The sequence below is a fragment of the Amblyomma mixtum genome, chromosome 8 (genome assembly GCF_055824585.1).
Source record: "Amblyomma mixtum isolate Tamu chromosome 8, ASM5582458v1, whole genome shotgun sequence".
Lineage (NCBI taxonomy): Eukaryota > Metazoa > Arthropoda > Arachnida > Ixodida > Ixodidae > Amblyomma > Amblyomma mixtum.
The window spans coordinates 11,217,661-11,234,556 of record NC_143019.1 but is presented as its reverse complement, the minus strand read 5'-3'; the positions used below and the strand labels follow the sequence as shown (position 1 = coordinate 11,234,556).

Here is a 16,896-nt window from a genome sequence, read left to right as displayed (position 1 = left end):
GCTTCATAGCCTTGTGCTAACGCAAACCAAGCTAGGCGTCAGTTATGGGACAATCACTGAGTGCTCAAACTTTACCGTAATGATGCTGCCTGTATATGCATTGAGCTGTACAGCCTTGCCAGTAACGTTGTTGCATGTTTTGCAGTTTTAAAATAACCTCTACTCGCACACCATCTCCTCGATGATGTATATGTGATGTTTACACATCTTTGCCTAACAGTGTGGATTTTCTAGTCATTCAGCATTCACGGTGGCCTCTGTACCTCAAAATATTAATTATGAATAGTTGTACAGCATTCTCCTTGCTGTGGTTACAGATTTTAGCAGACAGCAAAACCCCTACATCTTAATAGAAGTATTCAACAACCTGCTCATCATGGCTTGATGTAGGTGCTTAGGCCTGCACCACCTTCAGCTCGTACCTCGTATTAAGCCTAATTACGATAGCTGCTACCCTCTCGTTAATACTATAAAACTCCTCTATGTTGCCAGCTATATCCTGATTGATGAGTAATCCCACACCTCGCTCTCGTCTGTCTGCTAATCCACGATAGCACAATACGTGCCCGTCCTTTAAGACTATAGACGCCTCAACTGTCTTCCTAAGCTCTCTACGCCTTATGACATCCCATTCAATGCTCGGTAATTCCCGACAGCACTGCTAAGCTCGCCTCACTGGATAAGGTTGTAACGTTAAAAGTCGCCAGGTTCAGTTTCCAATGACGGCCTGTCTGGAGCGAGTGATTCTTAGCACCCTCCGCTGCGTCACAGGTCTGACCGCCGCCTTGGTCAGTTGCTCTGCAGCCGCTGGGGACTGAGGGCCGAGGGTTAATTGGTTTCTTCATCAAAGGTTGCGGCCAAGTACTGCACCAAGGTGGCCAAATCCTGTTCTGGTGAGGAAGCGCGTTGTCGGTTCTTGTCACCGAGATCAGGTCGCACTCCAGGATCCAAACCCGGTGGAAAATTGCGTGGCACAGGGAGTCGAACCCCGGTGCTCGTGCACGCGAGGCCGATGCTCTATGTCTACGCCATCGCTACCTCTTCTGACCTCTTCTGGGAATGACCAAAGTAAAATCACAGTACACTGTATTGATGGGCGACTTCAATGCGTAGGTAGGCAAGAAGCCGGCTGCAGACCGGGCGGTAGGCGACTATGGGATAGATTCTAAAAAAAGCAGTGCAGATTTATTAGTAGACCTCGCAGATAGAACTATTTGGCGGATCATAAACACCTTCTTCCACAAACGAGCAAACAGGAAGTGGACGTGGAAGAGGCCCAATCGTGAGACTAAAAATGAAATAGACTTCATACTGTGCGCTCACTCTGGCATCGTGATGATGTGGAGGTCCGCGGAAAGGTCCTTTGTAGCGACCACTGAATGGTAAGGTCTTGTATTAGCTTATATTTGAAGAGGGAACGAAGGAATCTAGTGAAGCGGAAGGCTATTAACGAGTTAGATTAAGAGGCAAAGTAGCGAAATTCAGGATTTCGCTGCAGAACAGATTTTCCGCTTCAACTGAAGCAGACGACCGTACTGTTGAAACAATGAACGATAATCTCACAGCTATCGTTACGGTGTGTGCCGAAGAAGTAGGTGGTAGGATGGTTTGACAGGATACCGGCAAGCTATCGAAGGAAATTAAAGATCTGATTAAGAAACGCCAAAGCATGAGGACGACCAACTCCACAGACAGAATAGAACTAGCGGAGCTATCGAACTTAATAAATAAGCGCAAGATAGCCGACATAAGGAAGTTTAACATGGAGGAAATCGAGCATGCTCTAAAGAATGGAGGTAGCAGTGAAGAGCAAACTAGGTATAGGTAAAAACCAGCTATGTGCGCTGAGAGACAAAGAGGGCATTGTTATTAGCAATATGGATAAGATAGCTGAAGTAGCCGAAGAGTTGTACATCAATCTATACAGTAGCGAATGTGGTCAGAACGTTACTGAGACTGGCGGTCAAGCACAGCAATGGGACATCTCGCCAGTAACGAAGGAGGAAGTAAAGAATCCTTAGGAGCCACGCAGAGGGGGAAAGCAGCTGGTGAGGATCAGATAATAGCAGACTCGTTGAAGGACAGAGGAGAGATTGTGCTAGAAAAACTTTCCACCCTTTTACGCAATGCCTTTTCACCTCGAGCCTACCAGGAGCTTGAAAAAATGCTAACATTATCTTAATTCTTCAAAAAGGACACGTCAAGGACTTGCAAAATTACACACCGATCAGCTTACTTTCCATTGCGTACAAGGTATTTACTAAAGTAATCGCCAACTGAGTAAGGACAACCTAAGACTTCAATCAACTAAGTGATCAGGCAGGCTTTCGTAAATTTAGTGTACTCGAGAATAGAGCATATTCACTCTGTCAATCAGGGGATAGAGAAATGCGAAGAATATAACCAACCCCTATATATAGCCTTCATTGATTATGAGAAATCATTTGACTCAGTGGAAATCTCGATTGTCGTGCAGGCACTGCGTAATCAGGGTGTAGAAGAGTGTTATGTAAAAATATTGGAAGATATTTATAACGATTGCACAGCTATCATAGTCCTCCATAAAGTCAGCAAAAAAATTCCAGTAGGAAAGGCGTCAGACAGGGAGACAGGATCTCGCCAATACTATTCACCGCCTGTTTACAGGAAGTATTCCACGGCCTGAAATGGGAACGGTTCGGCATAAGGTTTAATGGCGAATACCTAAGTTATTTGCTGTTCGCTGATGACATTGTCTTGCTAAGTCACTCATGACATGAACTGCAATTCATGACCAATGAGTTAGACAGGCAGAGCAGAAAGGTGGGGCTAAAAATTGACATGCAGAAAACTAAAGTAATGTTCAACAGTCTCGCAAGGAAACAGCAGTTCGCAATTGGTAGCGACGTGCTCGAAGTGGCAAGGGGATACGTCTACCTAGGGCAGGTAGTGACCGCTGACCCGGATCATGAGAGTGAAATAACTAGAAGAATATGAATGGGGTTGAGCGTATATGGCAGGTTCTCTCAGATATAGAATGGCCGTTTGCCAATATACCTCCAGAGAAAAGTCTACAGCAGCTGCATCTTACCGGTACTGACATAATCAGGACACGTCCTGATCTGTGTCATAGACCACTAAGCGCGTCACAGTACACGACAGTATTTCAAGCATAATAACGGCCAGGAGAATGGGATTGTACGTCCCGAAATTGTCTGATTTCAACTTCACTGACCACCACCATGCAAAGAGCGGGCCTTAATCATAGCGTGATTTTTGTCAATTTTTTTCTTCGCGTCCCGTTAGTACGACGACTCGCTGTGCGGAGAGCTCTGCTCGGCAAACGTCAGTTTATGAGAGGCGTGACATCAGAGTGAAAAAAAAAAAGAATGAAAAATATTCGCCTCTGATTAGATGTGCTCACTTCATGACGCTCGAATGCAGAAGAGAACGGCTGCCGAACAAGCAAGTGCAAGAGGAGTGCAATCAGCGTTCTCTACAGAGAGCGCGCCTTTACTTCCGCTTTGTGGACATATCCTTTTACGTCTCTCTCTGAGCCCATATCAAGCCCAAGCCCTTCCTCACAGAAGTCGGCTGGTTTCTGCAAAATATATAAGGGCCGCCCCCATTCGCATCTGAGTTGTCCATCGCCAGCAGTGGTTTTCAAAGCATATCCGCTTTTTATTACAAGCGGCTGCTTCCATAAATTCGATATAGCTGCAGTTTAACTCTTTGAGCCCCTTCTTGCTTTGTTGTACAGACCTACCAGGAACCGAAGACTCAAGCACGAGGAAAATGTAGGTACCAGTTCATGTTATATATATATTTGAAACGTGGGGTGGCGTCTCATGTGTTGCTTAAAAACAGGCACGTCTGCTTTGGTTATGCCGCCCTTTTTTGCATTTCTTATAATTACCTGCATTATTGTCATAATCACTAGGTGCCTTTTAAGCGGACTAATTCGTCTTTTTCGTAAAAAGAGCTTTAACTTCAATTCAACCTGACAATTAAAGTTGCCATATTTCTTGAACGGTGTTTTCGCAGTCAGATCGGCATTTTAATTTGAAAAAACTTTTGTATATAATATCTGTAAATGCCCCGCAACTTTTCCTTCGTTTACCAGATATAACTTTCGTATTTGACTGTACACTAGTTCACATGCTGTTAGAGTGGCTTATTGCAGCGAAGGGCCCTCGCATCTTTAACGCAGCAGATCCCTCGCATGCCTCAGCCTCTAAGTGCCTCAAAGACCATATCAGGTGCTTAAAGTTGTCGATTGTCACGTTGTTGTCATTTTTGACGACGGCTTGACCATTAAAAGAAAAATTAACGCAAACCACCAATATAGTTTTGCTAGAAGAGAAAAACTCGCTTACGGCGCCTTTGTGTGTTCGTTGCTCGTCTTAAGGACGCTGGACCAAGTTCGAACGGCCGCGACGGTATTGTTGTGGAGACGAAATAATAAAAGTCTCGTGTTCTTTACGATGTTAGCACAAGTTATACAACCCCGGGTACTCTAAACGACTGGACAACTTATATAGCTTGATTAACTGCGTTTTTTTCACAGCAAGGGTTACAATGTTTGCGCTTCCGCGGGGATGCGCATCTGCTGAAACATTGAAACCAGTGGTGATGTGGAGAATGAGGTCACTAGAATAAGAGGTAAATTTAGCACACAGTCCGTAAAATCACTTTGGCTATTTGTGCTAGATTGGGTGCCATTGAAGAACAAAATTGCTGGCGGTTTAGCATTTCTAATCACGGAATACTGAGCGAAAGCAGGTTCTGGCATTGATAGATAGAAAACTTTAGACAATGGCAATTACTGGAGCCTCGGGCGGTACGCCAATTCCTGCAGCCCTCTGGCCTGCGCCGCAGCGTGGGCCCTGAGAACCAGTCCTCGTTGCTGGTCGGGTGATAAAGGTCTTAACACCATAACTGTCTGTTTCATGAAGGGATTGGCGTTACCTGGTGTGTGATATATGAGTCTCATTTTAGCTCAAAAGTGATTCATTTGATTTTTCTGTTTTCCTTCCATGCAGAATTTATTGAACACAGATATGGGACGATACACAGCACTGCGAGCTTTTGTCTGCTTCTTTCTAGGAGTTGAAGTTGCCTACTCATGCTCTTGTAAGTTGCTCACTTATGCAATGCTCCGCTGCAGTCATAGCAGCGCAGAAAGCAATCTCCTTCCGCGAAGTGTTTTAGATTGTGTGATTAGCGATCAAAGGAGTCAAGCTCGGGAATCAGTGCATTAGATTTTATAGTAAACGAATCACACTATTTTTCACCGGGTTTTTCTCCCGAGCAACGTGGATGTGTGCTTTCTTAACAAAAATTCTAGCACTTTAGGATATTTTTTGGGTGACGTGATCGATAGATTGCAGCCTAGTAACTCTATTCTTATCTGTGAATTCAAGACTTGCTAGCTATTACTGATGTGATCATTTCATTTGTGTTAGCAAAGACGTTCGCATTCGGTGCATAATGAATTCATACTTGCAAAGAACTTGATCTCGTAGAAATGAATTTCTGTTTGAATGATAGCTCCTGAAAGTAACGAATCACCTCGAGAGAGATGCACGCCGATCTTTTATTAGGCCAAGATATCACAATTGAGTGCTTCACTTGTTTCCGCTCTGTTTAGCTCTGTATCGAGAAATGCTACTGAGACTTTATGTTTCCGCTCTGTGTAGCTACGTATAGAGAAATACTGCATAGATTTTATAGAAGGTAACAGTCCACATGTTATTTAGTATTTATGCGAGCGTTTCCACTCCCTGTATGTGTTCAAGCTTTGTGCTATCAATCGTTTTCAGTAGAAAATAAGGTTATAAACAATTTCCAGTAAAGAATGACATTTTTTATAGATAGTAAACTACTTTTAACCGCACAGGTATGTTATCGGAAATGTTATATACGTGTAGTTACGCCATCTGCACTGTTATTTCATATTTTCGCTCGAGTCTAGAGCTTTTACCATGCGTTGCGTAATACTCAGCGTCGGCATTTTGTACCTTCTTGTATTACAGTACGTCGTCCTCATCCATCAGAGGGATTTGGGTACGACCCCACAGGTAAGGACATTCTTCAATAAAAAAGATGTTGAGCAAAGGGCGTGGTACAAGGGACAGTTCAGCTGGGAAAAGAACCTTGCCAGTACATGCGTGCAAGCGCGAATCTCTATAACAATTCTCGGGGTCTCCTGAGTCAATGCCGTCCCATCTCTTAAAACATGATTTTCTTTGGATGTATCACTTCAACAGGGGCATCAGAATCAACAGAATACGAGTATCCTGTGGCTCTCACTTTGGGGGTATTGCTGTCTGCAAAGCAGCGTTTTCTTCGTAATTCTGCAGGCGAATGCCCTATTTTTCCTTGTCAGGGCCTGTAACCTCCGCATGATAGAAGAAAGCACGCTTCAGAAGTGGTTTACTTCAGAACGAAGAGCTCCACTCTGTGCTGTAAATGCACAGTATTCCTGTGCGCCATTTAGTTCTCATGTTACCCGAGGTGCGCGCTCAGCCGAGAATCTACTTCATAAAGCTCAAAACGGGATACAATTCTGAAAACCTGATTTTAGCATCTGGATTTTTTAAACCTGATTTTAGCTTAAGTTTGCAGAGTTTTCATTAGAAACTTGTTCACACTACAATGACAAGAAAAGTTTTGCTGCATGTTGTGCGTCATAATGTCGTAATATCTACTGCAAGCCCTCCGAGCTCTATTGCCGAGGCCGCAAAGGAACGTCCGACATCGCCTCAAATGGCTTTTTGCAGACTAGTTTAATCTGCAACATTATTTTTCATATTTTACTAGCTTGTGGAAAAGTGCACTTGAAGATAATGAGTTCAATTTTGGAATAAGGAAGAATTGTTTATGAACACAATATACGCGAAAATGCCTGCGCCTGATTTATATGTGCTCATTGTTAAAAAGAAAAGATTTATATCTGTCACCTTTTGGATAAGCGGCAGTGTAATAAGGCGACTGTCACTAAAACAGAGAATCTTCTGGCTCTAGGTGAAAATGTTGCACTCAACATCACCGCTTTCCGGCACACTAAATATAAATATGCGTTCTCCGAGCTGGTTCCCATTGTTGCGATGGTGTTCAGAGGACGCCTAAAATTCATTGAATAAAAATCTAGCCTAAGACCTGTTCACCTTAACAATATCCATATCAGACGCACTATTTACTCAAGAAATATACATGGGCATGACATACGTACTCACTCCCAAAGGATAGTGCCCACATCACTGTGCGGAGAAGTTCTGATGTCTTGAGCTGAACTGAAGAAAGTTAACGGTGCAGACAGGAAACTTACCAATTATTCAACTTCTACTCTGAAGGTGAACAAACCTTTGACATAGATCGTGCACTGAAAGTAAGCACTGCATGAAAGGAGGCTGCCAATTGCATAAGCCCCCCGTTTACAGCGCTATGACGGCTTAAGGGGGATAAATATGTAGCCTTCGTCTGTTCTTTGATATTACGAAGCAAATGGTAGTAGCTAGGAGCTGAATAGACGGAGTAAGTTTTTTGTGCCACCATTTTAAATGTTATATTTGCCAGTTTGTGAACAATCATGAAGGCACTGTGTGCCTTAAAACAAAAAGGAAAAACACTGACAAGAAGCATAAAACAAAACAATCCAGATTGCATGAGAGAAGGCTATGGCCGAAGACGCCGTTCGGCGTTTACTAGAAGAATAATCTCCTTACCGTGGAGCGTAATCGAGGACTGACTGGCGCACATGAGCGTTCTGAAAATGAAAGCTTCGATCAATACGTGCTTTTGTCCCGCAAATGGTAGAGGAAAACAGCTTGCTCAAACACCAGCCTGCTCGAGCCATTTTATCGCAGACCGCTCTGTGGCCAACCATGCGTGAATACGTTGACTGAGACCGTGTTCTCTTGCGCCCCTTCAGGCGAATATTGAATCAACCATCCGTCTGGCCAGTTTTGCGCCGTATGCCACATTGTACTGTGTGTTTGTACTGTAGGGCAAAAAGGTCTATAAATTTCAGTGAAGGTACTGAGTTTAAAGTTAGAAAAAATAACCTACTTTAAACTTTGCACTTTAAGCCAAAAGCACTAAACTGCTGCAGAGCATAGACCTTTAGGTGCAACTGCGTTGTGTCCATCATTTGTACCTCAAAAATGCTATGCTTACTCCCTCGGAGAGAAATTATATCAGGACGTGAGCTACAGTTACTCCCTACACAATAAGCATTCGTTCAGAGCCCTGGCGGGTGCAGTTACTCCCATTTGCCAGTCTGTACGCGGTGTAGCTATCTGCATTGACATCTTTGGTGTACTGACAACGCTCCGATGTCCCCGATAACCAAGTGCGATAGTGCGATATTGAATCGGTAAAAGTACCACATGGTGAACTTTTTATGGTTCAGGGGCCGACTATTCCCGCATGCTGATGGGAAAAATGGCGTTCAATTTATTAGGACCGAACGTTGAGAGCTTGCAGTGTTTCTTTGTCCAGCATTCTTTCACCAGCTTAACTCCAGCTTTCTTTGGCCGCTTCCCAGATTTCTGCGACCCCTACTACACCAGGCAGGTGGAACGCGCCCTCGACTCTGCTCTCCAATTGCCACCTGTATACTCCTCCGAGCTTGATTCCGAGAAAAAAGAGAGCGATGAGAAGCCATTCGTTGTGACTGGTTTAAATCACCTTCGACGCACGGGAGCACTGCGTAGTCACTGCTTGCACGATAAGAGGGTAAGAAGGAAAGCTTCTGGAGGAAAATGTGATACATGCGCTTCACTAACCACGCCTAGTGCGAGGGAAGCTTAACCACCCTCCGATGTGATGGTCCATATTTAACGCTGTGTTGCAGCACGCCCATCACAGAGCTGATTTGTGTGTTTCACTCACTGCCGGAGAATATTTTGTAACGGACAAAACGCGGTCTTTGAAAGATTTAAGGTTGGATAAAATGATGTAGTTCTTGTATCGGCCTTGAAGCTCATTGACATATAAACAAGCGACAGAGATGTATCAGCTAAGCAGATAACCATAGGAAAATGTGGGTCTCATTATAAAACACCTGAGGAAAAGCCAACAGACGCCGAAACCAAACAAAGCATAGAGGAAAGTTCTAATCCTTCTTTAATTTGTTCTGTTAATCGATGATAAAATAACAGTGGAGCACTTTTTTGCTGACTGGCAATTTATTAGAAAGAAGAAAAATACAGGTGCATGTGTTCGATAAATAATGCAGTTCTTGCATCCACCTTCTAGCTCATTCACATAAGAATACGCGATAAATATCTAGCAACTAAGCAGACAACCGTAGGGAAATGAGCATCTAAATACCTGCGAAAAAGCCAAGACGCCGAAACCGTGCAAATCGACAGGATGTTCCTATTCCTTAATTTGTGGTGTTAATGTTCATCTAATAGTGTAGCATTTTATTGCTGACAGATTGTCTACTAGAAAGAAGAAAAATACAGATGCGTGTGTTTTGTTTCTCTTCTTTTTTCTAATCAATTACATTTCAGCCGTTAAAACAGTTACACATTTAACGTTCACTACACTTTCCTTCGATTCGGTGACTTGTTCTTCTGTTTGTCTTAGCGAAACTCTCATTTACCTCCTCTTGTCAGCTCAATAGCTTAAGGAAAGGCTCGGTTCTCGCAGTCTTCATGCCATAGGCAGCATAATTGCATCCTCGCGCGTCTTCTGTCCTTACCGTACGGTCATAATCCATGTGACACTCTCGGTAATGCAAAATGTACCACGTCCGCCGCTATGGACGGGGGCAGCGCTGGTAAAAATGCTCAAGGTCACGCGCAATATATATACCGCCCAGAGTAGAAGATTTGACAGGCGCCCCGTCGTAGCTCAGTTGGTAGAGCACTGCACAGAAAATTCGGACGGAAATTGCAACGAGAAATCCTTCTTCGGGCAGTAAAGGCCTTCAAGTAGCGCTGTCTGTTTTTTGACACGAGTGATTCGGCACGCATACTGCCTAATCAATGCGCGTAAAGAACTGCAGCCTTGCTTAAAAAGTTATTATATTCATATATCATATATCGTCTAAAAACACTTAACCACGCATTAAAAGGGAAGGCTTTCTTTCCCTGACTCTCCCTGTAAATTGTATGCGGTGCGCTTTAAAAGATAGCATTTTTTCCTTAACAGGCGGTCTGTTATTTCTCTTCCTGAGATCAAGTTGGTGTTCCGATATGTAACGTTATTATAATGTATCGTGCTATTCTATTTCTGTCCTGAAATGGAGACGAAAGGTAGAAATAAAATTTCGTTCTGGAGAAAAAGTAATAGTTAACGAAATCTCGAACATGTGAAACTTAAGCAAGATTTTAAATTTGGCAGATTCAGTTGCGACTTTCCTGCAGCAAGACCCACTTTATCTTTTAACTAAAAGAAATTAGTTCATTGCATATCTTCCTGAAAAAATAATGCGATAGAAAATCCGATGAGCCTCCTTTTCCAGCTCTCTTCGAGGACTGCCGCCGCAGGGGCTCGGTGGTTATGGCGCTCGGTTGCTGACCCAAACGACGCGGGTTCGATCCCGGCCGCGGCGGTCGAACTTCTATGGAGGCGAAATTCTAGATGCCCGTGTAGTGTGCGATGTCAGTCCACGTTAAAAAACCCCAGGTGATCGAAATTTCCGGAGCCCTTCACTACGGCGTCCCTGATAGGCTGAGTTGCTTTGGGACCTTAAGCCCCATAAACCAAACCAATCTTCGAGGACTGATACAATGAGCCAGCTACTACCACAGTCGAAAAAAAAATGAGTCTGTGAAGCATTTCAATGACGCACGCTTGTCAGTGTTACCGTGCAAAAGAAACAAGAGGAATGTCAATTCTTGCCTTGCAGGTCCTCAAGTTGCTTTTAGTATCAAGGAATTCTGTTGTGACATCGCTGCAATGGAACGTTGGGCTGGACGGTCACGTCGCCGTCACGCATCATGGCATAACCATTGCTTTGGAAATTCCCGTCGATCATCACCTCTCATCGGTTTGTGAACCCAGCATTCGAGTTTCCCAAAAACCAAGGGCCGTCACACTGAATTCCTCGAATATAACTGTCGTCGATCAACATGGGAGCGTACGGAATGCGCTCTTGCAGTTGGATGCAGAAAGATGGGCAGGAACAGCTATCTTGAAGTCGCTCGTGACGGACCACATCGTGCCAGCGATGAATAGGTGAGTTCTCATGATTGCTTTAAACGCCGTGTCGGTGGACACCACTTAAATCAGTTGATAGAATACATAAAGCTATTCTAATCAGCATTAACGCAAAACAGCTACGCAAAGTGCACTCCAAGCACATTATGAAAATGGTATCAATCCTCAGAGTGAATGGGCACGTGCTATATAAGCGCAGAACGGTGAAGAGAAAAGGATGGCAACAGTTTCTCGGGGCCGGTCTTTCTAATTGCCAGCAGCGGAAGTGAAGAATGACGTAGTGAAATTTGTACCGCCACCTGTAATGGTATTTCGTGCGGTAGCGGGAGCTCGGCCGCTCTGTCACCGTTTTACGACAAAGCATATAGTGCAGCTTGCAACTACTCATTCTCACAAAAATATTTAATGTGTCAGAATAGTGGCATGTTCCGTCACTGCGAATGTTCGAAGCCGATTTCCTACATTCAGGGTGAATTTCCGACGAATAACAGGCTATGAGATAAGGTACAGTCGCTGCACAGTTTTAATTGTCATGGTCTGTATTTTAGGTTCAAAAAAGGACCCTCGGAATGCTATCTTAAGAGGAAAACAACATAAATGAGGATTTTCCACACACTCCAGAAAATTTCTAGCGAAATTATGCGACTAAGTAAACCATAAAATCTAGGTGCTTGCTTTTTTTATCAGCATATTCGTCCAAATGCTCACCTGATGGAGAGCATGCACACAACTGTCACATACACACGAGTAACGTGCGCACCTACACACCATTAGACCATGTGTGGGAAGATTTTCCCGCCTCGATGGAGATGCCCTGCATTTAGCGCGACAAGCTCAGCAGTAATCACACTGCATAGTGATGAGGAAGATGGTCGTATGGGGTCCAGCTTTTGTTGGTCTCAAGGCAGAGATTGGGTCCGAAAGAATGTTACACTTATGAATGATCTTTATACAACAGCGAGAAAATACGCAGGAATTACAAGACATGCTTAAGAAAACCGCAGTTTTTCCCCAAACAATGAACCACATGCAAAGCAGTACATCAGAGGAAGGCTACTATACACAGAGATATCACACAACAAAATTGTATTGATACGCAAGAGAAAGCAAAGGAAGGCAAATTGTTCCTGGACATAGTGAAGAACAGATGACCATAGGATCTCAGACGTAGCCGTCCTAAAGGGAGGCGCGCGATCTTTTGCTTGTCCGTGGCTGGGACAGTATTGTAGATCCAACAAGTCATGCGGAGCCCCTGTCTTTAAAGAAAAACTAAAGCTTTTTTTGCACATTTTGAGTGTAATAAGCCCACATTCTTTACAGTTTCCTCTCTCCGGTACGGAGAACCGTTTTTCAAAATACTAGTCGAGTAGGAGTATGTTAGGGACAGCTATGGAGTCGAGTAGGAGTCGAGTAGGGACAGCTATGGTTATTATTTTTGCAACTGATCAAGAAGATGCTCGAAGTTATGTCCTTCAGCAAATTCAGAGCGAATATCAGTTAGTGTGCAAGGCTGTGACGTTACACGCGCCAGGTTTCCCGTAGAAACCGCTGGAATTTAGTTTTGAAACCAAAAAATAAAAAATTCATTTGTGTTGCAACAAGACGTTTCCCGGCTTCGAAATTTGGCACAAATTACCAGAAACGTGCGAGTAACTTAACCTGAAAGTTTGAGTCAAATCTGAAGAGATACAAACACGCTGGAGTTGCCCTTTCAAGCAATGGTACTATGGCAGAGGCTGCCGCCAAAGTTCAGCGGCCTCCTCTTTGATGCCACACACACACACACGCACACGCACACGCGCACACGCGCACACGCGCACACGCGCACACGTGCACACACGCACACACACACGCACACACACAGTACTTTTGATAGTGCAAGCACTTTCACCCTACTGCTGAGGCGCGCGATGCTATTAAGCAGAGGACGAAGTTTCTAAAAAGCAGAGGAGGAACTTTCTAGAAAGCGCGAGGTGTTTCTTCTCCCGTCACACGCAGCCAAGCCTAAGTGGAGAGGCCATCAATTATAACTCGCAAAGCCGCGCACTCTCCCGCGGCCCTCGCAGGAATCTTTTCTGTTGTCCTCACTCATTCTCCCGCATGCGGGGGCATGCTTTCATTCTCATCGTAGTTGTTTTTGAGATCTGCGCTCAATTTCGTGATATGCATATTTTTTTTTAGGCTTGATTGAGAGCCATGATTTATTTCTTTACAAGTTTAAACCTTACATATCTCACGAGGCTTATATGAGAATATTGCCCTACGATAAAAAAAGGCAGCCCTGGCTATCGCAATGAAACTATTGCAGTTTTTGTTGCCAGTCGGATAGAACAAGCGGGAATGCCCTTAACTCTGACTAAGCTCACGAGGTGCTATTATATTAGCTGTTTCAGGGGAGTACATCACAAATTTTTAAAAATAGGTTTCTTCTGGCATAGCAAAGCTTTTTGCGGAATAGTACAATCAACTCTTGTGGACATCAGAAGAGAGGTGACTCATGCTAAGTAGTAAAGTGATTAACTGCATGAGTAACAAAAGTCACCTGTTTTTGTGACGTCCGGCAGCCCTGATGTTAATAAACCTCCAAGAAAGCTTTCCTTTACCTGCAGAAACCCATTTTTAAAAATTAATGGAGTCTCCACGAAACCCACGGCATCTTGCGTAGCATTTTTCCCGATCATGAGAGGCAAATAACTAGCAGAATAAGATTATGGTGGAGCGCATGTGGCATTTTCTGTGAGATCATGAATGGCAGTTTACCAATATCCCTCTGAAGAAAAGCATACAACAGCTGTAGCTTAGCGGTACTCACCTACGGGGCAGAAACGTGGAAGCTAACAAAAATGACTCAGCTTATGTTATGGACAACGCGGCGAGGTATGGAACGAAAAATGATAGGTGTAATTTTAAGAGATCGGAAGTGGGCAGAGTGGTTGAGTGAACAAATGCGAGTTAATGTCATCCTAGTCGACATCAAGAGGAATAAACGGGCTTGGGCAGGACATGTGATGCAAAGGCATGATAACCGCTTGCCCTTAAGGGTAACGGAATGTATTCCAAGAGACGGCAAGCGCAGCAGGGGTCGGCAGAAAGTTAGGTGAGCTTATGAGATTAAGAAGTTTTGCGGAAATACGGTGGCCGCCACTGTGAAATGACAATGTTAATTGTAGAAACATAGCAGAGGCCTTTGCATGCAGTGGCCTAGTGAGACTGATGATGATAATTAAAAGCAGTAATGGCGCCCAAGAATGTGATACAGGGCCTTAATCAGGAAAGAAATGGGTTAGCTGTAAAAAGTCGTTGAAGTTACAACCTCGTCTTAAGTCCCAATGCCCATCATGCGTATTGCCGCCCACAACCGGATTTCCCTCGCGCAGGCACGCGCTTACGTGGACTTGAGCTGTGCATACCCTATTTGCGCGTTGTGTTAATGGCGAGAAAATACTCTGTTTTTCTAGGAATATTCAGAAGAGGTGGTCCATACTAATGATGACGTTTACTGGGAACTTGAAATCCTTTCAAGAGTAAAATGGTGAAAATACAGTTATGTCTCCGAGTTTACCACCATAAAATGAACGGTGTTTGGCTGAATGCATTGTACATTGTTGTGTTAGATTCTGTTATGGCATTTTTTTTTTGTTTCGTGCATTATTTAAAGTAAATTACTAGACCTACATACTATGTTTGCATTTGTAGTTAGATATCCATTCCTTGTTCGATTTTACGTCCGCCTACCTTTCATGCCCCCGCTCCCCTTCTCTAAAATTAGTCATTTGTTACCATCTGCTGCATCCAAAGTTTCTTTTTTTCAAGTGTTGACTTATGTTGCATATGCTGTTCTTACCCTTACTTAGACAAGCTGCGGGGGCTCTTTTTCATTTCAGGGCACGAATCTCCTTATGAAAGTTACAGCGTGAAAAGCTGAAGGACGATGGTGAAACATACACGCAGAGTCCATGTCTGCGGCCCACTTCTGCTGGATCGTTGGCGGTGACGGACTGATCTGAAAATACCGCTATAGACAATGGAAACTGTCGACAAAGGTCAAACTGTGATAAATTTGACCGAAGCGATTTAGTGCCGTTACCACGATGCCTATCGCTTTTATTACCTGTAAAAAATTGTCTTTTCCTCGGTACCGCATAATGAAGGTTTCTAAAGCTTGAAACCTTAACGTGCAAAGTGAAACAAGTCTCCTGCCAGCCTGCATGTTTTCTTTAATCAGTTCTTTTTGTTGAGAATTGGTGTAATATTCGCCACATGTGATTGCAGCACAGAGAAGAGAAGAGCGCTAAGCAGCAAATAAAAATTCACTGCCTAAACTTCTCTCTTGCATTGTCCACATATCTAATTGATGAATATGGTTGGTTGGTTGGTTTATGTGGTTTAACGTCCCAAAGCGACTAAGGCTATGAGAGACGCCGTAGTGGAGGGCTCCGGAAATTTTGACCACCTGGGGTTCTTTAACGTGCACTGACATCGCACAGTACACGGGCCTCTAGAATTTGTCCCCCAAAGAAATTCAACCGCCGCGGCCGGGATCGAACCCGCGTCTTTCGGGTCAGCAGCCGAGCACCATAACCACTGATGAATATGTTCTTACCCCAGTTTCCATGAAACAAGCAATACTTCAGGTCAAATTGAAGCAACACCGCACATTTGAAGTTCGTATATTGAACCATTGAAATAGCCGCACCTGACACGTCAAACTGACAGAGATTCAACTGTTAAGAAATGAAATCAACCTTACCGTGACTCATTGGTCATGGCCCTGGGGAGCAACTCTTCCCCATAGCGGATGCATTTATATGGAGGCCAAACCAAATGTGCCTATGTGCCGTATACTGCATTTAGCATTAAGGAACGCAATCAGCCTGGATATTATTCCGAGGCATTTCACCACAGGAGTTTCTTATATTCTTTTCGGAGCTGCACAACAACAATCCCCGCTATGGCACTTGGCTGCTGCCCAAAAAACGCAGGTTCGACCCTTGTTGTGGTGGTCGCGTTTCGATGGAGGCGAAATGCTAGCGGTCAATGTATTGTGCTATTTCAGTGCATGTCAAAGAACCCCAGGTGACCAATATTGGCAGAATCTCTGCACTACGGCGCTCCTCAGAGCCTGAGACGCTTTGTATCAATAAACTCCATAAACCAACCAACCTTTGCGGCTGAAGTTTAGTTTAAGGTTTGAACGTAAAAAAACTTCAAAAAAAAAACCTGTGCCTGCTTTTTTTACATTCGATTTTAACGCAAACGAGTCATTACCTTTGATGCATGCCATAACTTACACGCTATTGAATGCGAGTTACGAACGTTCGCCGCATCAACTTGCAATGTTACGAAGCTACGAGTTACGTTGTTGCCCACAATAGCATGAAGAGAACATCAACTAATTGAGGCCGCTAGGTGCACAGGGAGGAACAGAGACCATGTAATTATGCAGTGCTGTTACAGGTTATGCTGCATCGCTCGAGTGTATTAGACACATGCTGGGTATAGACCGAAAAGCTCCACCGACTGGTCAACATTCATCAACATACGTCATTTGTTGATAGACAGCCTACATCTTATTAGAGCGGTTACAGGGATCACAAGGCTTTTTAATTAACTCAATGTTAGGAGACGACGGCATTTGCAACCGTGATAAGTCACGATCAGTGCGAAGCTATGTACAAGCGTCTCCAAAAAACGGCTGAGGTCTAGTTTCCGCGGTTGTTCAGCGGCGCTTTCATTACTGCC

General features: G+C 44.0%; 1 protein-coding gene across 1 annotated transcript; it reads left to right on the top strand.

Annotated features, from left to right (window-relative positions):
• Nucleotides 1-3,505: 3,505 nt before the first annotated feature.
• Nucleotides 3,506-15,424, top strand: LOC149331326 (uncharacterized). The gene is made up of 6 exons (XM_089555464.1): nucleotides 3,506-3,776; nucleotides 5,022-5,112; nucleotides 6,015-6,059; nucleotides 8,528-8,718; nucleotides 10,844-11,172; nucleotides 15,039-15,424. Exons 2-6 carry the CDS (start codon nucleotides 5,040-5,042, stop codon nucleotides 15,055-15,057), a joined length of 657 nt encoding a protein of 218 aa, XP_089411590.1. The 5' UTR covers nucleotides 3,506-3,776; nucleotides 5,022-5,039; the 3' UTR covers nucleotides 15,058-15,424.
• The last annotated feature ends 1,472 nt before the right edge of the window (nucleotides 15,425-16,896 follow it).

Excerpts from the sequence above, each read along its gene's own strand:
- LOC149331326 (XM_089555464.1), top strand. The coding sequence starts at position 5,040 with ATGGGACGATACACAGCACTGCGAGCTTTTGTCTGCTTCTTTCTAGGA. Across the intron at positions 6,060-8,527 it reads ATTTGGGTACGACCCCACAG|ATTTCTGCGACCCCTACTAC; the intron begins GTAAGGACATTC and ends GCCGCTTCCCAG. Across the intron at positions 8,719-10,843 it reads ACTGCTTGCACGATAAGAGG|GTCCTCAAGTTGCTTTTAGT; the intron begins GTAAGAAGGAAA and ends CTTGCCTTGCAG.